Here is a 26,762-nt window from a genome sequence, read left to right as displayed (position 1 = left end):
ACCCCTTTGGTATCGACTCAATGTTTTATGCCGTGTGCTCTTCACTGATGGGCTGTGTTGTGCTGGGGATGGTTTGTGCTGTGATCACTGTGAACCTGTTCACCATGAGAAGAGACCAGGCTTCCCTGAGGGCTGTGGGAACTGCAGTCGAGCTGCAGATATGGCAGAACAGCAGAAGGGGAGAGGAGAGAGAGGAGAGTGGAGCGGGAGGGAGAGATGAGAGCGAAGAGGGAGGTAGAGAGGATTGTGAAGAGGGAGGGAGAGCGGTAATTGAAGAGATGGGAAGGGAGGGAGGGATAGAGGAGACAGAGGAGATGGGGAGTGAGGAGAGTGAACAGATGAGGAGAGAGGGAGAGTGAATAGGGAGAGGAGGCAGGGAGAGTAAAGAGAGGGAGGGAGAGAGGAAATGGGGAAGATGGGCAGAGGAGAGAGGGAGAGATGAGAATTAAGAGAGGGAGAAAGGTCTATATACAACACTGTATATAGACATAATATGACATTTGAAATGTCTTTATTCTTTTGGAACTTCTGAGTGTAATATTTACTGTTAATATTTATTGTTTATTTAACTTTTGTATACCATGCCAATAAAGCCCTTAAATTGAATTGAAAGGAGAGGGAGATATAGGGAGAGTACAGTAAAGAGAGAGGAGTGAAGAGGGAGGGAGAGAAGAGAATGCCAAGGGAGTGTGAGACGAGAGGCAGGAGAGAGAAAGAAGAGAGAGAGAGGAGCAAGGAGAAGGCAGTGAACATGTGATCTGTAAGGAAAGTTTAAAGGTGTAAATTGATCAGTAATCAAGTCAATGTCCACTGTGTGGACTGTACATTAGCCTCACTCAAACACGTGAGGCTAATGTACAGTGTGTTACTTGGTAAAAGACAACTCTGCTAAATGATTTATATGTATATACCCATTATATTTCTCAGAATGTAAAAAATGCATAATTTCTCATGAAGATGTGCAAGTTTTTTACGTAAAAAAATGGTACAAAGCAGATTATTATGGGGGAAAATACATATGGATGGTTTTATTCAGTTCTATTCAATGAAATTAGAATTCTTGTTCCAAAATCACTTCTAGGTTTCTGTGATTACAAAGTAACTTGTAGTAGTGTTTTTCTGTTGGTTGTTGAAAAAAATGATATGATATGCATTATGTAAAGTTACCTTCTGCTTCATGTTTCATGCTTTCTATGCTGTTTTCATAAATAAAGAAATATACATTTAAAATAGTATTTGTCTTTTAATATAGGAACAAAAACAAATGAGACCTGTAATATATATATAAGATGGAGTTTAAGAGTATTATGAGTATGTAAATGGTATAGGCTACTATTTGTAAATGTGGAGTAAATGCAGGGAATACAAAGCATACACACTTGTAGAATGACAAAGCAAAAGAAACCAAATGCATGTCACTATACATTCTTATATACAAGAGAAGTGTATTAAGACTTAATGACTTTAAAAAGCTCTCACTTCAAAGAGACTGTTTGATTTACAAGTAGCATTTGTCATTTACGGTGAAATTAGCACAATGCTATCAATTAGTATCAGATGTAGGAATACCATGCTGCTTGGATTTAAAAAAGGTGTAGATAAAACACAGATTATGCACACATAAAATAACACCAATACAGAAACAAGAAAAACGGTCCCTTACTTTTCAGTTCAGTAACATGGAAAACACTGTTAAATGTACCAAGGAAATAACACATCCACACAGACAGTATGCTAATAGTAACAACAATCATAAAAATAGTAGGTTTTAATAAGAGGGAGTCATTGAGCCTGCAGACATCCCATCTGGAGGTCCCTCTCTTTCCCAGTCCTCCTTCAGGTGGAGTGAAGGAAGGGGGGATCTTGGTAGTTCACAACTGTGTGTTTCTGCCAGCTAGGAGTCTGCAAGTGGTTAGAACAGGAGACACTGGCTTCCCCAACAACATAGCCAAGTTGGAAGGGGATCAAATTATCGCATGGAATCCAATGGAAGTTGTCCAATGTGTCTATTGAAGTTAAGGGGTCTACTGTATGTATGTAGCCTATGGTGGTTTCACTGTAGGGGAATGAGTGTTCAGTCCCTGAGTGTGTGTGTGTCTGTGTGGTGTGTGTGTGTCTAGATGGTCTCCACGTAATTGGCTGGGAAGAGTCCCAGGCGTCCATCTTTACTGAAGCCCCGCCACCAGGCCTTGTCCACCGTTTCCACAGCACTTATGATGTCACCTGGCTCAAAGGAGATCTCTGATTCGTCCTCTGTGAAAAAAGAGAAAGCGAGGTTTAACACTCAGAGAGCATCATAGAGCGGATAGGTGTGTGTGGTGTGTCTGTTTGTGTGTGTGTGTGTGTGTGTGTGTGTGTGTCTGTGTGTGTGTATATGTGTGTGTGAGTGTGTGTGTGTGTGTGTGTTTGTGGTCCACGGTATGAATTACTGACCTGCTTGGTAGTCATAGAGAGCTCGAACACACATCTGTCTGTCTGGTGAAATCTGAAAGTAACAGAGAGAAAAACGTTCACAAATGGCCCCTGTCTGAGGAAAATGTCATTTTTCCAATTGTAGAGCCCTCTCTTGGTTCTCATCGACATGGCATTAATATTCAATTAGTAATTCTTCAATCCTGTTCCTGGACTAGATTTGAAGCCCAGTAATAAATATGATGGCATAGGAGGGGACAGGGGACATATTCCTTTGTGGGTTGTGTTACATTCCGTACCTCTTTTCCATTCTCTGAAATCTCCTGGTCCTCATTCTCTTCAACAAAGTCCTCCTCAACTTCATCATCGAAACAAACAGCCAACTCTGGAGTACCTTGGTCCCTTTCAGGTGGACTCATGGATCGTTCTGGAAAAGAGGAACCATGAGAGGGGTTGGATTCTCGTTCCCTACTAAACAAGCAAGTGTGTACTACAGTGGGGGAAAAAAAGTATTTAGTCAGCCACCAATTGTGCAAGTTCTCCCACTTAAAAAGATGAGAGAGGCCTGTAATTTTCATCAACTATGACAGACAAAATGAGAAAAAAAATTCCAGAAAATCACATTGTAGGATTTTTAATGAATTTATTTGCAAATTATGGTGGAAAATAAGTATTTGGTCAATAACAAAAGTTTCTCAATACTTTGTTATATACCCTTTGTTGGCAATGACACAGGTCAAACGTTTTCTGTAAGTCTTCACAAGGTTTTCACACACTGTTGCTGGTATTTTGGCCCATTCCTCCATGCAGATCTCCTCTAGAGCAGTGATGTTTTCGGGCTGTCGCTGGGCAACACGGACTTTCAACTCCCTCCAAAGATTTTCTATGGGGTTGAGATCTGGAGACTGGCTAGGCCACTCCAGGACCTTGAAATGCTTCTTACGAAGCCACTCCTTCGTTGCCCGGGCGGTGTGTTTGGGATCATTGTCATGCTGAAAGACCCAGCCACGTTTCATCTTCAATGCCCTTGCTGATGGAAGGAGGTTTTCACTCAAAATCTCACGATACATGGCCCCATTCATTCACTAGGTCCCCCCGTGTGGTTCTGGGATTTTTGCTCACCGTTCTTGTGATCATTTTGACCCCACGGGGTGAGATTATCAGTGGTCTTGTATGTCTTCCATTTCCTAATAATTGCTCCCACAGTTGATTTCTTCAAACCAAGCTGCTTACCTATTGCAGATTCAGTCTTCCCAGCCTGGTGCAGGTCTACAATTTTGTTTCTGGTGTCCTTTGACAGCTCTTTGGTCTTGGCCATAGTGGAGTTTGGAGTGTGACTGTTTGAGGTTATGGACAGGTGTCTTTTATACTGATAATACAGTGGGGAAAAAAAGTATTTAGTCAGCCACCAATTGTGCAAGTTCTCCCACTTAAAAAGATGAGAGAGGCCTGTAATTTTCATCATATGTACACGTCAACTATGACAGACAAAATGAGAATTTTTTTTCCAGAAAATCACATTGTAGGATTTTTTATGAATTTATTTGCAAATTATGGTGGAAAATAAGTATTTGGTCAATAACAAAAGTTTCTCAATAATTTGTTATATACCCTTTTTTGGCAATGCCACAGGTCAAACGTTTTCTGTAAGTCTTCACAAGGTTTTCACACACTGTTGCTGGTATTTTGGCCCATTCCTCCATGCAGATCTCCTCTAGAGCAGTGATGTTTTGGGGCTGTCGCTGGGCAACACGGACTTTCAACTCCCTCCAAAGATTTTCTATGGGGTTGAGATCTGGAGACTGGCTAGAGCCACTCCAGGACCTTGAAATGCTTCTTAAGAAGCCACTCCTTCGTTGCCCGGGCGGTGTGTTTGGGATCATTGTCATGCTGAAAGACCCAGCCACGTTTCATCTTCAATGCCCTTGCTGATGGACGGAGGTTTTCACTCATAATCTCACGCTACATGGCCCATTCATTCTTTCCTTTACGGATCAGTCGTCCTGGTCCCTTTGCAGAAAAAACAGCCCCAAAGCATGATGTTTCCACCCCCATGCTTCACAGTAGGTATGGTGTTCTTTGGATGCAACTCAGCATTCTTTGTCCTCCAAACACGACAAGTTAATTTTTTACCAAAAAGTTCTATTTTGGTTTCATCTGACCATATGACATTCTCCCAATCCTCTTCTGGATCATCCAAATGCACTCTAGCAAACTTCAGACGGGCCTGGCTTAAGCAGGGGGACACGTCTGGCACTGCAAGATTTGAGTCCCTGGCGGTGTAGTGTGTTACTGATGGTAGGCTTTGTTACTTTGGTCCCAGCTCTCTGCAGGTCATTCACTAGGTCCCCCCCGTGTGGTTCTGGGAGTTTTGCTCACCGTTCTTGTGATCATTTTGACCCCACGGGGTGAGATCTTGCGTGGAGCCCCAGATCGAGGTAGATTATCAGTGGTCTTGTATGTCTTCCATTTCCTAATAATTGCTCCCACAGTTGATTTCTTCAAACCAAGCTGCTTACCTATTGCAGATTCAGTCTTCCCAGCCTGGTGCAGGTCTACAATTTTGTTTCTGGTGTCCTTTGACAGCTCTTTGGTCTTGGCCATAGTGGAGTTTGGAGTGTGACTGTTTGAGGTTGTGGACAGGTGTCTTTTATACTGATAACAAGTTCAAACAGGTGCCATTAATACAGGTAACGAGTGGAGGACAGAGGAGCCTCTTAAAGAAGAAGTTACAGGTCTGTGAGAGCCAGAAATCTTGCTTGTTTGTAGTTGACCAAATACTTATTTTCCACCATAATTTGCAAATAAATTCATAAAAAATCCTACAATGTGATTTTCTGGAGAAAAAAAATCTCAATTTGTCTGTCATAGTTGACGTGTACCTATGATGAAAATTACAGGCTTCTGAAATCTTTTTAAGTGGGAGAACTTGCACAATTGGTGGCTGACTAAATACTTTTTTTCCCCACTGTATGTTCAAACAGGTGCCATTAATACAGGTAACGAGTGGAGGACAGAGGAGCCTCTTAAAGAAGAAGTTACAGGTCTGTGAGAGCCAGAAATCTTGCTTGTTTGTAGGTGACCAAATACTTATTTTCCACCACAATTTGCAAATAAATTCATAAAAAATCCTACAATGTGATTTTCTGGAAAAAAATTATCTATTTGTCTGTCATAGTTGACGTGTACCTATGATGAAAATTACAGGCCTCTCTCATCTTTTTAAGTGGGAGAACTTGCACAATTGGTGGCTGACTAAATACTTTTTTCCCCCACTGTATTTCAATCCCCTTCATGATCTTAAAAATCCATGAGGAAGAGGATTTCTGGAAAAGGATAGGGAATTGCAACATAGCGTACCGGTATGTCTATTTTACGTTATCTCATCAATATAAAGGTTCATTCAGTTTGAGAGCAACTTGGGCAATGTAGGCTAGCGTAGAGATAACTAAATGGGGGAGTGGGGTTTCATACCTGTACCATTGTGTTCCACCAACTCCTCCTCGTCTCTCACCCCATTGGTGGATGGGACCACAACCTCTTGTGTGATTGGCTGAAGAATAACCTCTGCATCTGAAACATAACAAACCATTGGTTAGATTGTGTTAGTTGTATCAGACACCATTTCCACAACCGTCTTATTACATAAAACTCCTCACTCTTCTTCTCTTTTAATTGTTGTATTTTACCTTTTTCATTTAAAAAAATAAATAATAGGACAGGCCTGTACAAGATACAAAACAAAGTACTCTACCTGTGACAGCTGGCTCCTCCTCCTCTTCTGAAAGCGCAACCAGAACTGGTTTAGCAGAGGCCTGGCTGTAGTCTGATTGGTCCTTCTCTTGTTCCTCTGCCTCAGGCTCCTGCACTGATAAAGAGTCTGAATCCTGTGCTGAGCCCTCCTCTCCCTCCTCCATGTTTAGGCTTGGCTCTGTATTCTCAACACTGGGCTCAGGCTCTGCCTGTTCTTCCTCATCTTCCTCTTCCTCCACCAGTACGGCTTGTACGGCTGTGTACTGCTCTGGATGGATAATGAACCATTGTGGTTTTAAGTACAGCCATGCCAAACTGAGAACACAATCTATAACGGCATGACAGACACCATTGGTCATTCTACAGTAGGCTGTGTGTATGATGAGGACCTACCTGTTGGCTGCAGTGGACTCTCTGGCAGGGGGACAGTGGGAGGTTGTGGTGCTGGGGTAGGCTCCAGGGAGACTAGTGGAGAGGGGGAGCACTCAGGCTGGGACAGGGGAGGGGTATCTGGGGGAGATGGGGCCAGGACCTGAGCCTGGTGCTGGTTCTCTGGGGAGGTGAGGGACAGGGTGGCTAGGAGGCTTGGAGAGGCTGGGGGGGCAGAGGGCTGGGTTGGGGGCTGAGACTGGGGGCTGGTTGATGGGAGGGTAGGCAGGGCTGAGACAGCATGGGCGGAGTGGAGGGGCGATGTGGGAGGGGACACCAGGGGGGCGCGGTGGCTCTGGGGAGAGGTGATTGGGCGGAAGCTGGTGCTGGGTGGAGACATGGTGCGGTGGAAGGGGGAGGATGGGACGCGGGAGAAGGGTGAAACCAATGTTGGACTGCGGGGGGAGGTCGGGGTTGGACCGTCCCATTTCCCAAAGATGAATGCTGTGTCGGTCAGGCTGCGCTGGTACCGCCTTAATGGAGGTTTGCCTTTGTGAAGAGAGAGAGGGAGGGAAGAAAGACCAACATTAAGAAATACACTGCAACAAGACAGATAATGGTTGTTTAGGTCCATTTACAATTGACTGACTGGCTTCATAATCACACACTGCGTAGAGCCACACCTTGGTTTGCCAATGCTTATTAACAAACAGACACAGACACACAGATACACTGTGAATTTACCTGTACGGGGGGAGCCGGGGCTGGATGGGCTTTGGGACGATGATGACGACAGCTGTCTGAAGAACTCTCTGGGGTTCATGGAGCGCTGTGACACCAGCACTGCTGCCTCCTAAAGGTAGGAAGAGGAATCATACCACACTATGTTTTACTGAATGTAAAGGAAACTACAGCCAGGTCTCAATAGTCTAAAGCTGTCTCCTCTCCTCTCCTCCTTCCTCTCCTCCTTTCCTTTCCTTCATCTGCACTGGTGTGAAAGAAGTGGACAAGTTCCAATGATAGGCCATATTCCTTTGACCTATCCTGTGTTTTCAGATCAGTGCAGATGAAGGACAGGAAGCCACTTCAGAGCACTGGGATACACCGTATGACAAGAACAAGAGCTAAGGAACTGAGGTGTTTAGGGAAGAGTAGGAAGGGAGTTTGTTTGGATTAGAGAGGTCAGTAAGACAGACACTCACTGCTGCTTTCTCGATGGACTCGCTGCGTCTCAAGCGAGCTCTCATGTCCTCCTCATGCTCTCTCTGCTGCAGCTCCTGTCACACACCAACAGAGAGGTCAGAGTTCAGAGTTCAGACACACACAGACACAGAGTTCAGAGTAAAGATACACGTAAACACAGAGTTCAGAAGTCAGAAACACCTAGAGTTCTGTCGCCCAATAACTTCCTCACTCATTCGTTCTTTCTCTCACCCATCTTGATTTCTCCTGCTTCCTCACTTCTGCCTCCAGCTGGGCCTGCATTCTCCTGAGAGATACATAGATACAGAGATGTCAGAAACCTTATGGGATATTAGCCTTAAGTAGCCTTTACTTTGACAACCCATTAAAATACCTGATATGGACACAAGAGAATACCCTTGAGTCAGGGATTGTGTCAGTAAATCTTGAGTCAGTGTGTGTGTGTGTGTGTGTGTGTGTGTGTGTGTGTGTGTGTGTGTGTGTGTGCGTGTGTGCCCAACGTCCTGACCTCTGCTCTTCGATCATCTGTAGTTTCTCGTTCATTTTCCTCTCCCTCTCGTCGGCCTCTTTCCGTTCCTTCAGCACTCTCTCTTTCTCCAAACGCCGTCTGTCCTCTGCTGCTCTCTTCCTCTCTTCCTCCTTCCTCTCTTCCTCCTCACGCTGAGAGAGAGAGAGAGAGAGAGAGAGAGAGAGAGATGGAACACAATAGATGAAGACTTATTACAGTTGATAATGTGAACATTAAAGATGTGAAGTGATGTGAACATTAAAGATGAAAACTACTTTTCTCCTGTTGATTAATTACTAGAAAACTATGAGGGTAACTGTGACTTTGTTTCTGTGTAGGCTACCTCTGCACGTGCCCAGAAGGAGTCTCTGTTGGCCCGTCTCATCTCCATGGCAGCATTAGTCTTCCTGTAGTTAGTGCCCTATCAACAGAGATAGGAAGATGCAGAGGAAAGAGAGTGTGAATGGAGAACAACACCGTATGTACATATACAAAACACAGTTTGTAACTTATGCTATTTGCAAAAGCCTTGGTTGTTTTTACCTCATAATTGATAAAGTATGAAAAAATGTCAAAACATACAGTAAGTATATAGTAAGTACAATGCATAATAGAGATTAAAACTGAGAGAATCTGAACGTATGGGACCCTCCTCCATGTAAAAGCACAGTTCTGGGTTTTGTCCAGGTGTTAGCGCCCCCTCCTATGGACAGAGATGGTATTGCAGGAGAAGCACTCACCACTGTCTCCTCCTTGTCCTTGTACCGACTGCTTCTTCTGACTTGTTCACTCTGGGGGTGGACTTTACTGAGCTCAGCGCCTATCTTCTCCTCTGTGACATCCTCAGTACTCTCAGCACTGATAAACACATGAGCCTCCTGAGAGAGAGAGAGAGAGAGAGAGAGAGAGAGAGAGAGAGAGAGAGAGAGAGAGAGAGAGAGAGAGAGAGAGAGAGAGAGAGAGAGAGAGAGAGAGAGAGAGAGAGAGAGAGAGAGAGAGAGAGAGAGAGAGAGAGAGAGAGAGAGAGAGAGAGAGAGAGATGAACTACAATAGGAACCTGCTGCACAGACTGCTGATGTCAAGTCTGTAAGGTTGTGACAGGTTGGTTGCCGTTAATCTTTGTCACACAGTGCCCTGACACTTGCTGCAAAGCATGTCAGCATTAAAGATTATTGAAGGGACTCAAGCTGAGGTCCTGAACATCCTTTCAGTATTTTAGGTTAATATTCCAAGGAAGGACTTCAGTTATCCAGTAAATTGGTGAATTCTTGGCCTGCACACCACAACTTTGCCACAGACACATGATGTCACTTGATCCTTTCCAGAACTTTTGGGAACAAGAATGACATTTTTATTGGCTGCTATGATCTACAGTATCAAACGTGTGAAACTTCAAACTCCAATACAATTCTGCCACGGCATTCCAAACGAGGGAAAGAGAAGGGGATATTTTCCCTCCTTTTTCATGTACCCACTGACCCCCCGAATACATATGTGCACAGATGCACAAACACACACACACACACACACACACACACACACACACACACACACACACACACACACACACACACACACACACACACACACACACACACACACACACACACACACACACAGGTACACAGGCACACACACAGGTACACACACACACAGACGCACACACACACACACACTCTCTGTCTGAAAGTAGTTCTTTGAAAGCTTTCCCCTCAGTGGTTTCCTCTTGGCTGTGGCCTTTGGGCTGTAGCTAAGCTATACAGTTGTGTAACAGCTTGTGATGAGGACGGACAGAGAACAAAACGAGTATCTGGCGTACACTAGAGAAGACAGGAAGGAATCTATCGGTTTGGAAGAGGTAGACAGAGAGGGGGAGAAGGAAGAGAGGGGGCTAGAAACAGGAAAGAGTGTGTAGGGGGGAGGATTGGGAGAATTAGGAAAGTTAAATGAGGTGAGGGGAGAGCGGAGAGAGTAGATAGGATGTAGAGATTTCAACAATGACAAATGACCACGGAACAGTACACTGTGTTCCACTGCTAAACTGTCACTGGACTGATACACTTCAGATAGGCCTATGTGTGTGTACGTGGGTACACATGTGTGTGTGTTTGCGCCCGGGCCTGTGTGTGTGTGTTGAGAAATAGAGAGATCCCACTACGTAGAGCAGGCTGTCTGAGTCTCTGACAGAGTAATCTTGTGGTTTCCTTCAGGCCTACAGTCCTGGCACAGTGACATCAGACCTGCAGGTACTGTACTGTGTGTTTCCTATGAAACACCCTCACAGGCCCAGCCCCAACTCTAACCTAGTGTGTAAATCACACAAACACACACGCGCACACAGTGGGAGGTGCCACTGAGAGAGGAAGGAAGGGGAGGATGGAGGGAGTTGTGGTGGTGAAGAGGGTGTAAACGATCTCCTCTGCCTCTCCTACCTGTCTGTCATTATGTTGCAGATGATAGGCCTCTCCCTAATACTGTCTAACACGGCTAACAGCATGCTCATTAACCCCACATACACAACTGCTACTCCTCCTCCCCTCTTTTCCCTGTCCTCTCCTCTTTCATAGACTTCTTATATTCTTCCATTCTTACTCCTCCTCTCTATCCTCGCCTATACTTTCCTCCTCCTGTCTCTTCATTCTCATCTTCTCCTGAATCCCCCCGCCCCCAATTAGGGTTAAGTGCCTTGCTCAAGGGCATTATCGACAGATTTGTCACCTAGTCGGCTCGTGGATTTTAACCAGCTACCTTTCGGTTACTGGCCCAAGGCCTACTGGTCTGTTCCACATTATGGAATGTACACAGTCCACGATGCAGACTTCCTTCTCAATACTAATCAATTACTGTCGTGGAGCAACAATGAGCCAATTTGCAAAAGACTCCCACACTTAGCTTCGGCATCACCAACTGATACAATAATATTGTTTCATATCATGATACACATCCTGACGATGCTGGTGATTCACCCTCTCACACAGCCCTCTGTTACTAGCTGAGACTTGCAGAGGTAGAAAGAGAGAAAGAGAGAAAGAGAGAAAGAACAGAGAATATAAGAGGTGCCATGGGGCATTCTGACTCTGTCGAAGCACATCCCAATGTTCTAATCCTGACTATTCATTCAGAGGTTTTTGGACAACAAACAATAACCGAGTTCCCATTACTCACTCAATCATTAATCCTTCATCGACACTAGGATTATTATTATTAAGCTTCACCACAGAGCAGGATCAGGCTTGCTGGAGGTGTTGCAGTGTCTATGCATGTTGACTGCCATTTCCACCACACGGGGGCGCTACACCAGAAATAAGACTAGCTTCAGAACGAGGCCTAACTCACCAAAGCAGGAGGTTATGTGAGTTTTGTACTTATCAAATAACGCAGTAACACTATATGACACACGTCCCGTGTGGTTTTAGAGACCCTACAAAGGTGATAGAGAGAATAGGTTGACAAATATGTAGCGTCGGTGAGAGGTGGAAAGTCTGCCAGAATGGGGTCATCAAATCTAGAGTACAGCAGGACTGCAATGTGATGGGCTGTAATGCTACACAGATGCGTTCGTATTTTTTTTATCGCTTTGGTGCAATTTTCACAAGTATGTGGTCCATTTTCAAAACTCTTAGTACAAAACTCAAAAGATGATCATCAAAAAGGCAGTTGGTTCAAAACTCTAAGCACATTTTCAATTGACTAAGAACAACACACAAAATCATACAGTCACTTTTTTTTACCAAACCTAATCAGTGTTTCATCTATTCGGGTGGCAGGTAGCCTAGCATTTAGAGCATTGGGCCAGTAACTGGAAGGTTACAGGATTGAATACCTGAGCCGACAAGGTGCAAAATCTGTCAATACGCCCTTGAGCAAGGCACTTAACCCTATTGTGCTCCAGGGGTGCTGTACTACTATGACTGACCCTGTAAAACAACACATTTCACTGCACCTACAGTGAGGGAAAAAAGGATTTGATCCCCTGCTGATTTTGTACGTTTGCCCACTGACAAAGAAATGATCACTCTATAATTTTAATGGTAGGTTTATTTGAACAGTGAGAGACAGATTAACAACAACAAAATCCAGAAAAACGCTTGTCAAAAATGTTATAAATTGATTTGCATTTTAATGAGGGAAATAAGTATTTGACCCCCTCTCAATCAGAAAGATTTCTGGCTCCCAGGTGTCTTTTATACAGGTAACGAGCTGAGATTAGGAGCACACTCTTAAAGGGATTGCTCCTGATCTCAGTTTGTTACCTGTATAAAAGACACCTGTCCACAGAAGCAATCAATCAATCAGATTCCAAACTCTCCACCATGGCCAAGACCAAAGAACTCTCCAAGGATGTCAGGGACAAGATTGTAGACCTACACAAGGCTGGAATGGGCTACAAGACCATCGCCAAGCAGCTTGGTGAGAAGGTGACAACAGTTGGTGCGATTATTCGCAAATGGAAGAAACACAAAAGAACTGTCAATCTCCCTCTGCCTGGGGCTCCATGCAAGATCTCACCTCATGGAGTTGCAATGATCATGAGAACGGTGAGGAATCAGCCCAGAACTAAACAGGAGGATCTTGTCAATGATCTCAAGGCAGCTGGGACCATAGTCACCAAGAAAACAATTGGTAACACACTACGCCGTGAAGGACTGAAATCCTACAGCGCACGCAAGGTCCCCCTGCTCAAGAAACACAAATACAGGCCCGTCTGAAGTTTGCCAATGAACATCTGAATGATTCAGAGGAGAACTGGGTGAAAGTGTTGTGGTCAGATGAGACCAAAATCGAGCTCTTTGGCATCAACTCAACTCACCGTGTTTGGAGGAGGAGGAATGCTGCCTATGACCCCAAGAACACCATCCCCACCGTCAAACATGGAGGTGGAAACATTATGCTTTGGGGGGGGGGTTTCTGCTAAGGGGACAGGACAACTTCACCGCATCAAAGGGACGATGGACGGGGCCATGTACCGTCAAATCTTGGGTGAGAACCTCCTTCCCTCAGCCAGGGCATTGAAAATGGGTTGTGGATGGGTATTCCAGCATGACAATGACCCAAAACACACGGCCAAGGCATTAAAGGAGTGGCTCAAGAAGAAGCACATTAAGGTCCTGGAGTGGCCTAGCCAGTCTCCAGACCTTAATCCCATAGAAAATATGTGGAGGGAGCTCAAGGTTTGAGTTGCCAAACGTCAGCCTCGAAACCTTAATGACTTGGAGAAGATCTGCAAAGAAGAGTGGGACAAAATCCCTCCTGAGATGTGTGCAAAACTGGTGGCCAACTACAAGAAACGTCTGACCTCTGTGATTGCCAAAAGTACTAAGTCATGTTTTGCAGATGGGTCAAATACTTATTTCCCTCATTAAAATACAAAATCAATTTATAACATTTTTGACAATGTGTATTTCTGGATTTTGTTGTTGTTATTCTGTCTCTCACTGTTCAAATAAACCTACCATTAAAATTATAGACTGATCATGTCTTTGTCAGTGGGCAAATGTACAAAATCAGCAGGGGATTAAATACTTTTTTCCCTCACTGTATATGGTGTATGTGGCGGTCATGACATTTTGTCAGATGGTTATTGTCATGCAAAAGTCTGCCAGTCTTGCGGAAATGTACCGCCAATTAACAAACACGTTTAGCATCTCCAGTCCTCTACACATACAAGCCACTGATGTGCGCCTTTGGAACATCTACATTTCAAAAAGTATAATACATCAATGTAATATACACCATCACAATAAATTCATTATTTATTTTAGTCAGTCTAAATAAACATTATGATATGAAGAAAATATGAGTTGGCCTATCTGGCTATGTTCCATGCCATAGGCTGTAGGCTTGTTCATTTAGCTGACAAGATATGCTTCTAAACCCATGCCATTATTTTATTTTATATGATTTTATAGTAAGAAGAATATATACTGGACAAAAATATAAACTCAACATATAAAGTGTTGGTCCCATGAGCTGAAATAAAAGATCCCAGAAATGTTCCATACGCACAAAAAGCTTATTTCTCTAAAATGTTGTGCACAAATTTGTTTACATCCCTGTTAGTGAGCATTTCTCCATTGCCAAGATAATCCATTCACCTGACAGGTGTGGCCTATCAAGAAGCTGATTAAATAGCATGATCATTACACAGGTGCACCTTTTTCTGGGGACAATAAAAGGCCACTCTAAAATGTGCAGTTTCGTCACACAACACAATGCAATTGGTATGCTGACTACAGGAATGTCCACCAGAGCTGTTGCTAGAGAATTTTATGTTAATTTATCTACCATAAACCGCCTCCAACCTCGTCATAGAGAATTTGGCAGTATGTCCAACCAGCCTCACAATTGCAGACCACGTGTAACCATGCCAGCCCAGAACCTCCACATCCAGCTTCTTCACCTGCGGGATTGTCTAAAACCAGCCACCCAGACTGCTGATGAAACTGAGGAGTATTACTGTCTGTAATAAAGCCCTTTTGTGGGGAAAAACTCATTCAGATTGGCTGGGCCTGGCTCCCCAGTGGGTGGGCCTGCCTCCGAAGTGGGTGTGCATTTTGCATTTATATTTTTGTTCAGTATAATTGAACTTAGCTGAATAAAATAGAAAGGATATTTTTCCAATTATGGAGCGAGTGAGCGTAAAAGTGATCATTTGAAACAGGTCCTATATGCTAGATTTAGAGTTATTTGGCAACTTTAGTTGTAAATAATACAAACCTTAGAATGTCTTAGAAATCAAAACATACACCAACCAGCTTCATGGGGTAGCCTTCTTTAACGTTAATTTGTGGAATTACTTTCCTTCTTTATGACAATAAGTTGTGTTGTGACAATGTAGGGGGGGTATACAGAAGATAGCCCTATTTGGTAAAAGACCAGGTCCATATTATGGCAAGAACAGCTCAAATAAGCAAAGAGAAACGACAGTCCATCATTACTTTAAGACATGAAAGTCAGTCAATACGGAACATTTCAAGAACTTTGAAAGTTTCTTCAAGTGCAGTCACAAAAACCATCAAGCGCTTTGATGAAACTGGCTCTCATGAGGACCGCCACAGGAATGGAAGACCCAGAGTTACCTCTGCTGCAGAGTATAAATTCATTAGAGTTATCAGCCTCAGAAATTGCAACCCAAATAAATGTTTCACAGAGTTCAAGTAACAGACAAATCTCAACAACAACTGTTCAGAGTGGACTGTGTGAATCAGGCCTTCATGGTCGAATTGCTGCAAAGAAACCACTGCTAAAGGACACCAATAATAAGAAGAGACCTGCTTGGGCCAAGAAACACAAGCAATGGACATTAGACCGGTGGAAATTTGTCCTTTGGTCTGGAGTCCAAATTGTAGATTTTTGGTTCCAACCGCCGTGTCTTTGTGAGACGCGGTGTGGGTGAATGGATGATCTCCGCATGTGTAGTTCCAACCGTAAAGCATGGAGGAGGAGGTGTTATGGTGTGGGGGTGCTTTGCTGGTGACACTGTCTGTGATTTATTTAGAATTCAAGGCACACTTAACCAGCATGGCTACCACAGCATTCTGCAGCAATACACCATCCCATCTGGTTTGGGCTTAGTGGGACTATAATTTGTTTTTCAACAGGACAATGACCCAACACACCTCCAGGCTGTGTAAGGGCTATTTTACCAAAAAGGAGAGCGATGGAGTGCTGCATCAGATGACCTGGCCTCCACAATCCCCCGACCTCAACCCAATTGACATGGTTTGGGATGAGTCGGACTGCAGAGTGAAGGAAAAGCAGCCAACAAGTGCTCAGCATATGTGGGACCTCCTTCAATACTGTTGGAAAAGCATTCCAGGTGAAGCTGGTTGAGATAATGCCAAGAGTGTGCAAAGCTGTCATCAAGGCAAAGGGTGGCTATTTGAAGAAGCTCAAATAAAAAATATATTTTGATTTGTTTAACACTTTTTTGGTTACTACATGATTCCATGTGTTATTTCATAGTTGTGATGTCTTCACTATTATTCCACATTGTAGAAAATAGTAAACATACAGAAAAACCCTTGAATGAGTAGGTGTGTCCAAACGTTTGACTGGTACTGTATATTGGCTGAATGGTGCGACTATAGGCTATTGATGATTGATGATTTGGCCCCCCGTGTAGCTCAGTTGGTAGAGCATGACGTTTGCAACGCCAGGGTTGTGGGTTCGATTCCCACGGGGGGCCAGTATGAAAATGTATGCACTCACTAACTGTAAGTCGCTCTGGATAATAGCGTCTGCTAAATGACTAAAATTTAAATGTAATGATTTGAGAAAGTAGCCTTGCCTCAGGCTGCACAGCTGTTCTCTCATCAAGTGATCATATACAGTTGAAGTTGGAAGTTTACATACACTTAGGTTGGAGTCATTAAAACTTTTTTTTCAACCACTCCACAAATTTCGTGTTAACAAACTATAGTTTTGGCAAGTCGGTTAAGACATCTACTTTGTGCATGACACAAGTAATTCTTCCAACAATTGTTTACAGACAGATTATTTCACTTATAATTCACTGTATCACAATTCCAGTGGGTCAGAAGTTTACATACACTAAGTTGACTGTGCCTTTAAACAGCTTGGAAAATTCCAGAAAATGATGTCATGTCTTTAGAAGCTTCTGATAGGCTAATTCACATCATTTGAGTCAATTGAAGGTGTACCTGGGATGTATTTCAAGGCCTATCTTCAAACTCAGTGCCTCTTTGCCTGACATCATGGGAAAATCAAAATAAATCAGCCAAGACCTCAGAAAAGAAATTGTAGACCTCCACAAGTCTGGTTCATCCTTGGGAGCAATTTCCAAACGCCTGAAGGTACCACGTTCATCTGTACAAACAATAGTACGAAAGTATAAACACCATGGGACCACGCAGCCGTCATACCGCTCAGGAAGGAGACGCGTTCTGTCTACTAGAGATTAACGTACTTTGGTGCGAAAAGTGCAAATCAATCCCAGAACAACAGCATAGGACCTTGTGAAGATGCTGGAGGAAACAGGTACAAAAGTATATATATATCCACAGTAAAACAAGTCCTATATCGACATAACCTGAAAGGCCGCTGAGCAAGGAAGAAGCCACTGCTCCAAAACCGCCATCAAAAAGCCAGACTACGGTTTGCAACTGCACATGGGGACAAAGATCGTACTTTTTGGAGAAATGTCCTCTGGTCTGATGAAACATAAATAGAACTGTTTGGCCATAATGACCATCGTTATGTTTGGAGGAAAAAGGGGGTTGCTTGCAAGCCGAAGAACACCATCCCAACCGTGAAGCACGGGGGTGGCAGCATCATGCTGTGGGGTGCTTTGCTGCAGGAGGGACTGGTGCACTTCACAAAATAGATGGCATCCTGAGGAAGGAAAATTATGTGGATATATTGAAGCAACATCTCATGACATCAGTCAGGAAGTTAAAGCTTGGTTGCAAATGGGTCTTCCAAATGGACAATGACCCCAAGCATACTTCCAAAGTTGTGGCAAAATGGTTTAAGGACAACAAAGTCAAGGTATTGGAGTGGCCATCACAAAGCCCTGACCTCAATCCTATAGAACATTTTTGGGCAGAACTGAAAAAGCGTGTGCGAGCAAGGAGTCCTACAAACCTGACTCAGTTACACCAGCTCTGTCAGGAGGAATGGGCCAAAATTCACCCAACTTATTGTGGGAAGCTTGTGGAAGGCTACCCGGCACGTTTGACCCAAGTTAAACAATTTAAAGGCAATGCTACCAAATACTAATTGAGTGTATGTAAACTTCTGACCCACTGGGAATGTGATGAAAGAAATAAAAGTTGAATGTTTTTCAGCCATGCATAATATGCGGTAGGCTATGTATTGTATAAAAGCACAATCATAATATTTGTTCCGTTTTTTATTTCGGACTTGGGCTCATAAACCTATAAATATGCATAAGCTCTAATATTCATATGGGTGTTTTGAATTAATCAACACCTTAGAAAGCTATTGTGTTACGCTTTGAAACAACATCCACCACAACCATGTTTTACACTGTTTCAACCTGCTGTTGACCTTCTTTCTTTAAATTGATCATCACAGTGAGGTGAGTTTTAAAAGTATGATAGGCCTACTGTTTTGATGATAAGTGTTTGATGTGATTTTCGAAAGCATTTGCATTGATGGCAGAGTGGTTAAAGTGACAATAGAGCCCTGAGTACCAGGCCATTAGGACCTGATCATAGTTAGAAAGTTGGGTACTACCAAAGCATGTCCAGAGTGCATAAAAGGAAATTACTGTGACTCAACTGTCACGTGGAATTTTACTCTGGTCATGACTCAAGACTGACGGTAATATGGTCAGAGCAACAGCCCTATATGTGACAATATAACACACACACACACACATACATACATATCCATATACATATATACATATATACAGTGGGGAGAACAAGTATTTGATACACTGCCGATTTTGCAGTTTTTCCTACTTACAAAGCATGTAGAGGTCTGTAATATTTATCATAGGTACACTTCAACTGTGAGAGACGGAATCTAAAACAAAAATCCAGAAAATCACATTGTATGATTTTTAAGTAATTAATTTGCATTGCATGACATAAGTATTTGATCACCTACCAACCAGTAAGAATTCCGGCTCTCACAGACCTGTTAGTTTTTCTTTAAGAAGCCCTCCTGTTCTCCACTCATTACCTGTATTAACTGCACCTGTTTGAACTCGTTACCTGTATAAAAGACACCTGTCCACACACTCAATCAAACAGACTCCAACCTCTCCACAATGGCCAAGACCAGAGAGCTGTGTAAGGACATCAGGGATAAAATTGTAGACCTGCACAAGTCTGGGATGGGCTACAGTACAATAGGCAAGCAGCTTGGTGAGAAGGCAACAACTGTTGGCGCAATTATTAGAAAATAGAAGAAGTTCAAGATGATGGTCAATCACCCTCGGTCTGGGGCTCCATGCAAGATCTCACCTTGTGGGGCTTCAATGATCATGAGGAAGGTGAGGGATCAGCCCAGAACTACACGGCAGGACCTGGTCAATGACCTGAAGAGAGCTGGGACCACAGTCTCAAAGAAAACCATTAGTAACACACTACGCCGTCATGAATTAAAATCCTGCAGCGCACGCAAGGTCCCCCTGCTCAAGCCAGCGCATGTCCAGACCCGTCTGAAGTTTGCCAATGACCATCTGGATGATCCAGAGGAGGAATGGGAGAAGGTCATGTGGTCTGATGAGACAAAAATATAGCTTTTTGGTCTAAACTCCACTCGCCGTGTTTGGAGGAAGAAGAAGGATGAGTACAACCCCAAGAACACCATCCCAACCATGAAGCATGGAGGTGGAAACATCATTCTTTGGGGATGCTTTTCTGCAAAGGGGACAGGACGACTGCACCGTATTGAGGGGAGGATAGATGGGGCCATGTATCGCGAGATCTTGGCCAACAACCTCCTTCCCTCAGTAAGAGCATTGAAGATGGGTTGTGGCTGGGTCTTCCAGCATGACAACGACCTGAAACACACAGCCAGGGCAACTAAGGAGTGGCTCCGTAAGAAGCATCTCAAGGTCCTGGAGTGGCCTAGCCAGTCTCCAGACCTGAACCCAATAGAACATCTTTGGAGGGAGCTGATAGTCCGTATTGCCCAGCGACAGCCCCGAAATCTGGAGAAGGTCTGTATGGAGGAGTGGACCAAAATCCCTGCTGCAGTGTGTGCAAACCTGGTCAAGACCTACAGGAAACGTATGATCTCTGTAATTGCAAACAAAGGTTTCTGTACCAAATATTAAGTTCTACTTTTCTGATGTATCAAATACTTATGTCATGCAATAAAATGCAAATTAATTATTAATATTATCATACAATGTGATTTTCTAGATTTTTGTTTTAGATTCCGTCTCCCACAGTCGAAGTGTACCTATGACAAAAATTACAGACCTCTACATGCTTTGTAAGTAGGAAAACCTGCAAAATCGGCAGTGTATCAAATACTTGTTCTCCCCACTGTATATATATAAACTCAGCAAAAAAAGAAACGTCCTCTCACTGTCAACTGCGTTTATTTTCAGCAAACTTAACATGTGTAAATATTTGTATGAACATAACAAGATTCAACAACTGAGACATAAACTGAACAAGTTCCACAGACATGTGACTAACAGAAATAGAATAATCTGTCCCTGAACAAAGGGGTGGTCAAAATCTAAAGTGCATGAAGTACTGCAGTGCATCTCCTCCTCATGGACTGCACCAGATTTGCCAGCACTTGCTGTGAGATGTTACCCCACTCTTCCACCAAGGCACCTGCAAGTTCCCGGAAATGGCCATAGCCCTCACCCTCCGATCCAACAGGTCCAAGACATGCTCAATGGAATTGAGATCCGGGCTCTTCGCTGGCCATGGCAGAACACTGACATTCCTGTCTTGCAGGAAATCATGCACAGAACGAGCAGTATGGCTGGTGGCATTGTCATGCTGGAGGGTCACGTCAGGATGAGCCTGCAGGAAGGGTACCACATAAGGGAGGAGGATGTCTTCCCTGTAACGCACAGCGTTGAGATTGCCTGCAATGACAACAAGCTCAGTCCAATGATGCTGTGACACACCGCCCCAGACCATGACGGACCTCCAAATCGATCCCGCTCCAGAATACAGGCCTCGGTGTAACGCTCATTCCTTCGACGATAAACGCGAATCCGACCATCACCCCTGTTGAGACAAAACCATGACTCGTCAGTGAAGAGCACTTTTTGCCAGTCCTGTCTGGTCCAGCGACGGTGGGTTTGTGCCCATAGGCGATGTTGTTGCCGGTGATGTCTGGTGAGGACCTGCATTACAACAGGCCTACAAGCCCTCAGTCCAGTCTCTCTCAGCCTATTGCGGACAGTCTGAGCACTGATGGAGGGATTGTGCGTTCCTGGTATAACTCGGGCAGTTGTTGTTGCCATCCTGTACCTGTCCCACAGGTGTGACGTTCGGATGTACCGATCCTGTGCAGGTGTTGTTACACGTGGTCTGCCACTGCGAGGACGATCAGCTGTCCGTCCTGTCTCCCTGTAGCGCTGTCTTAGGCGTCTCACAGTACGGACATTGCAATTTATTGCCCTGGCCACATCTGCAGTCCTCATGCCTCCTTGCAGCATGCCTAAGGCACGTTCACTCAGATGAGCAGGGACCCTGGGCATCTTTCTTTTGGTGTTTTTCAGAGTCAGTAGAAAGGCCTCTTTAGTGTCCTAAGTTTTCATAACTGTGACCTTAATTGCCTACCATCTGTAAGCTGTTAGTGTCTTAACGACCGTTCCACAGGTGTATGTTCATTAATTGTTTATGGTTCATTGAACAAGCATGGGAAACAGTGTTTAAACCCTTTACATTGAAGATCTGTGAAATTATTTGGAATTTTACAAATTATCTTTGAAAGACAGGGTCCTGAAAAAGGGACGTTTCTTTTTTTTGCTGAGTTTATATATATATATGTTTCACATTGCAATACATGTTCATATAAAGTAATTGCCCTTCACAATGCTCACAGTACTTTTGATATGATTATTTTCTGTTAAAATACATTTTACTATTACTTAATTCGACAGCTCTTAATTGATGATCACTTAAACGTTTGGTAAACCTATAGATTTTATATGTAAACTGTTTTGTCTACTACAGATTTGGAGGAATATATAATGAAAATGTATGTCTGTAATGTAAAAACATATTAAGTATGATATATCCTCGAATGCACTACTATGATGATGACTAACATGATTTTACTTCACAGTAAGTTTTAAAAAAATCTGATATTGACAAGATTAGAGATGTACTGTATGTAACACATCAAATCTAAATGTACTGGTCGCGTCCACAGATTGGCAGATGTTACAGCAGGTGCAGCGAAATGCTTGTGTTTCTAGTTCCTACTGTGCAGTAATAGAATATCAATACAATACAATACCAATAAGCAAATAATCCAGAAGGTCCAAAACAAGAAAGAAATACACCCCCTATTAAACATGTATCCAAAATGAAGTTGCTGGGGTCTTTTTGATGAGTGGGGGTTCACACTGCTGTACTACAATGTAATTGGCCAATACAGTACTGTAATACTGTAATATATGCAATTTATGTAGCAGACACTTTTATCCAAAGTGACAACAGTCCACACATTTTGGTATGTGTTTCCAATGGGAATCAAACCCACATCTCTGGTGTTACTAGTGCCATGCTCTTATGAACTGAGCCACATACAGGACCACTACAATACATAAATAATTACAATACAATACTATAAAATACAATACACGATTAATTCACCACATACTTGTGAAAATAGCACCAAAGTGATAAAAAAAATAAGGTAATATGACATTAGTGCAGTGAAAATGACATATTGTATCTGACTGGAAGTGAGAGTATGTGTGTGTGTGTGTGTGTGTGCATGGGTGCGTGTAGCATACATGTGTGTATGTGTGTGTTTGGTTAGGGATCCTACTTCTCCCACACTTCAGAGGGGTATTCCTACACAAATATGTGGGTTCAGACCCTGTCGACTTCAGTGTCACCATCAGTCTTTTATCAAGGAATAACCCACAGTGCAACCCAGGGGGCCAAGAATACATATAGAAACACACACATTTGTATTACGTAATAAACACACACACACACACACACACACACACAGTCTTGTATATCTGAGACTGGAGGTCACAGAGGTTCCCAGGCCAAATACTTAATTGAGGTAAAAAAAAAGACAAAAAAACCTAACATCAAACATTCCAGGGATGCTTCTGGAGTTGACCGGGTGATGCCTTTATATGGAAACGAGTTAAAACGGGGTCTGACTATAGGCCGAATGGGCGATCCATAAACTTCTCTGCAGTTAGATGGAAATGTTAAATAAACACTGGAGGGACACAGCAGACAGAGCTGCCAGCATCTGGCCACTTAACACACACTGTGCGCACGCACACACGCATACACCACACACACACATGCGCACACACCCACACACCCCCAAACACACAAACACACAAACACAGATCATCCCTCTCTTCCCCTCCTCCTCCTTCTCCTCCCTGTATTCCCCCATTCCTTTCTCTGTTTCCTGCGAGGCCCTGTCACCACTTAGTGAGTGGTTGTTTGTGTTGTGCCTGTCGGTGGCCCATCTCCCATCTTAGTGGCACCAGGAACAATAGGGTCAGGAAGAGTGGACCCCAGCCTGGGTATGGGCCCAGCCCACCACTGGACCAGACCAACCCATGCAGTAGGAAGTGCACTGAGGACAGGAAGACCTACAACAATGGAAGGTAAACTACTGTGTGTAAATATAGAGCATGTTTGTGTATCTATGTTTGTATGTGTGAGAGACTGAGAGAAGTTGTGTGTGTGTGTGTGTGTGTGTGTGTGTGTGTGCCTGCTGGTGCGTATTTACTGATGTATGTGTGTGCACATAATGCACGTGCTGGTGCGGGTTTGATGCGTGTGTGTGTGTGTGTATCTAAGTGTGTGTGACAACATGACCATTCATGTGTGTGTATCTAAGTGTGTGTGACAACATGACCATTCATGTGTGTGTATCTAAGTGTGTGTGACAACATGACCATTCATTCCTTCGGGCCTGGTCAGGCGAGTTCCACCCTTCCCACACGAGCATCACCAACTCTCTGTATTGTCTTGACAGTTACTACAGGAGTCCGTTTATTCATTATTCATTGTTAGAGAAACAGAGTGAAGAAACAAAACAGCCATCCACGGAGAGCAACATTCCACAATGGTACCAACACAGGATTGTAGGAGATGGATAGATATTATTATGCCACTCCTGAATGCTATCAAATGCTGCAGCTGCAATAAGGTCACTCAAACTGACTGCATGACCAACAGACAAACTGGTAACGCAGGGCAGGGCATGGCAGGGGTAGGAGTGGTGTGGTACTGTACCTTGAAGAAGGCCTTGATAGCGGGCACATGACTGGCACATTCCGTCCTGCGGTACTCATCCACGTTTGGCCCGACCTGGAGACAAACACAGGAAACACACAGGGGGTGTTAAGCTCTTTTTACTCCAGCCTCTGTCTCACTATCAGAAAGTCTAGTTTCAGTCTTTTGTCATCAGGTACTGCATGTACACCCTTGTGGAAGTATTTTGACAATGTTATAGAGTAAGCCTACAGTTGTTAGCATGTTACATATCTTATACGAGATAATTAAGGTACACTGATATCTATTTGCGGTACAGTATGTTTCACAAGTTTCTGATTGTTGTGTGTGTGTGTGTGTGTGTGTGTGTGTGTGTGTGTGTGTGTGTTGCTGCCTGACTGGCTACAGATGCACCCCTGACCCACACCACAACATTCCACAAGGTCGCCATAGAGACGGGACCAGCAAAGCACATTGTGAACATTCTAAGCATCTGCTCCCCTGCTTGTATGTTTGTGTTTGTGTGTGTGTGTGTGTGTGTGTGTGTGTGTGTGTGTGTGTGTGTGTGTGTGTGTGTGTGTGTGTGTGTGTGTGTGTGTGTGTGTGTGTGCGCATCGGTCAAAATATTTGGTATCAGTCAAAAGCTAGGCCTGGCGTCCCGAGTCCGCAAGTTCACTTACACATCACACACATTGACCCTTAACCAAAGGACCAATCAAAACACATCCAACAGTAGCTAGAGCCAGTGGAAGACGACAGCTTGAAACAGCTTGCCTATCACTTCTGATACAGGGTCAGATATTTTTTCCATTCTCCTAATGGTTAATGTTAGGATTGAGGGAAGGGAATCTGATCCTAGATCTGTGGTAATGGGCAACTTCTACCTCAAGCATCAGGTCATTGGAGTTTATCAGGTAACATACTGTAGGGCATGTCCATACGACTGTATCAGAGGGCCATGTTGTAGTGTATGACACTCACCCAGCAGATCATGGCAACCCGAGGGCTTCCTGTCTCGGCTGAGCCCACCCTGCAGAGCCCATACAGAGGCCTGGCTATGTGGAACTTCCCTGACAACTCCACCACTCCACCTGCTGTAGGACAGACAGAGGAGAGAGAGATAGAAAGAGAGAGAGGAGAGAGAGCTTAATAAACACCACCAACTTTCCATCTTTATCATTTCCAGGGGGAAAAGTCACAAAAAAACGAAGAAATGGAAAGTTAGAATCATCCAGTTAGCTTTAGAGTCGTTCCATGTTATTTCAGCAAGCCATGACACCCACCATCTCAGATTGTTCTGAAATTGATTCTGTAGTGAGAAACAGGTAATATTGCCATTCCTGAAACATTATTTTGTTGAAATGTAATTAAGCTAATTGATTGCACCCAAATTGGCCATTTTAATTTATAGGATTCAAATAATAATCAATAAATATTGTACCCAACATCTTCTTACCAATGAGAAAGCCACCCACGGACTCCCCACAACCCATGCCAATCCCACCCCAACAACCAGTATACAGTTTCAGTTTTATATGTTTGACAAGTAGTATGAAGCTGCGGCTTTGAGTATTGCTTCTCCATTCTATGTAATGTATTCCCTGTGAATCTGGTGATGTTTTTTTTCCCCTGTTCAGAGAATTTGTTTATTGAAGTCGCTTGCACTATTTACCATAAAGTAGTGTGAAAGTACCAGGTTTTGACCACTAGACACCAAAATATTCTTTCTGGAATGCTAATCGTATCTGTTACTAACTACAGGTGGAAAAACCCTTTACCTCCAGAGTCAGTCAGTTTGAGGTTGTTGGTGGCCCCATCGTAGGTGAATAGAGCCCTGTGGAGAGATAGAGAGAGACAGCTTAGAGACAGGAGCACAAACACACTACATCGTCACAACCATGGATCCAGCGATTCAGTGAGCCAACATTTGGTTTGTTTACAGCTTAGCACTAGTGTCGGGTGGCAGGTTAAGAGCATTATGCCAGTAATAGAAAGGTCGCCTAGGTGAAAAATCTGTTGATGTGCCCTTGAACAAGGCACTTAACCATAGCTGCTCCTGTAAGTCATGTTGGATAAGAGCATCTGCTGAATGACTAAACTGTGTCTTTGAGTGCAGATCAATGGCAGTGATAGAACCCCTGTTAGCATGGGTTAATGTTAATGTTCATAGTTGGTTTTAAATCTGTCTAAAGACTTTGTGTAAAAGACTAATGACTAGCCTATAATTCAACAGAATAACATGCAGACCACATGTGTTAAATTGATACTTTGGGATATTGGCACTGAGGCCCTTTATCCACTTCCCCAGAGTTAGATTAACTAATCAATACAATTTGTATGTCTCTGGAAGTCTATGGGTATCTGCTAGCATGCTAGCAGATACCCAGATACCCATAGACTTCCAGTCATTGTGCTAGATACCATAGACTTCCAGTCACTGCGCTAATGCTAGTTAGCATTGGCTTGTGCAACTACCTCTAACTTCCTTCATACTGGACACAGAGACATACAAATGGTATCCATGAGTTCATCTGATTCTGGGGAAGTAGATTAAGGGCCTCATTGCCAAAATTCCGAAGTATCCTTTTAAGTCGACACCACGCACGCACCACGCGCAC

At 43.6% G+C, this 26,762-nt stretch overlaps 1 protein-coding gene across 1 annotated transcript in view; it reads right to left on the bottom strand.

Moving 5' to 3' along the window:
- Positions 1-1,230: 1,230 nt before the first annotated feature.
- Positions 1,231-26,762, bottom strand: part of LOC121587519 (drebrin-like protein B) — a 75,882-nt gene continuing 50,350 nt past the window's right edge. Inside the window, exons 2-16 of the mRNA XM_041904528.2 lie at positions 25,923-25,978; positions 25,126-25,238; positions 24,166-24,240; positions 8,986-9,123; positions 8,589-8,666; positions 8,246-8,397; positions 7,969-8,023; positions 7,737-7,811; positions 7,279-7,387; positions 6,559-7,083; positions 6,167-6,433; positions 5,887-5,985; positions 2,712-2,839; positions 2,434-2,485; positions 1,231-2,253 (exon numbers count right to left, since the gene is read on the bottom strand). Of these exons, the coding sequence (XP_041760462.1) occupies positions 2,117-2,253; positions 2,434-2,485; positions 2,712-2,839; positions 5,887-5,985; positions 6,167-6,433; positions 6,559-7,083; positions 7,279-7,387; positions 7,737-7,811; positions 7,969-8,023; positions 8,246-8,397; positions 8,589-8,666; positions 8,986-9,123; positions 24,166-24,240; positions 25,126-25,238; positions 25,923-25,978 (2,059 nt within the window). The 3' untranslated portion in view covers positions 1,231-2,116. The remainder of the gene's footprint in view (positions 2,254-2,433; positions 2,486-2,711; positions 2,840-5,886; positions 5,986-6,166; positions 6,434-6,558; positions 7,084-7,278; positions 7,388-7,736; positions 7,812-7,968; positions 8,024-8,245; positions 8,398-8,588; positions 8,667-8,985; positions 9,124-24,165; positions 24,241-25,125; positions 25,239-25,922; positions 25,979-26,762) is intronic.

Source organism: Coregonus clupeaformis, chromosome 18 (assembly GCF_020615455.1).
Source record: "Coregonus clupeaformis isolate EN_2021a chromosome 18, ASM2061545v1, whole genome shotgun sequence".
Taxonomy (NCBI): Eukaryota; Metazoa; Chordata; class Actinopteri; order Salmoniformes; family Salmonidae; genus Coregonus; species Coregonus clupeaformis.
The sequence above is the reverse complement of the archived record's forward strand: the minus strand, read 5'-3'. Positions and strand labels throughout refer to the sequence as shown.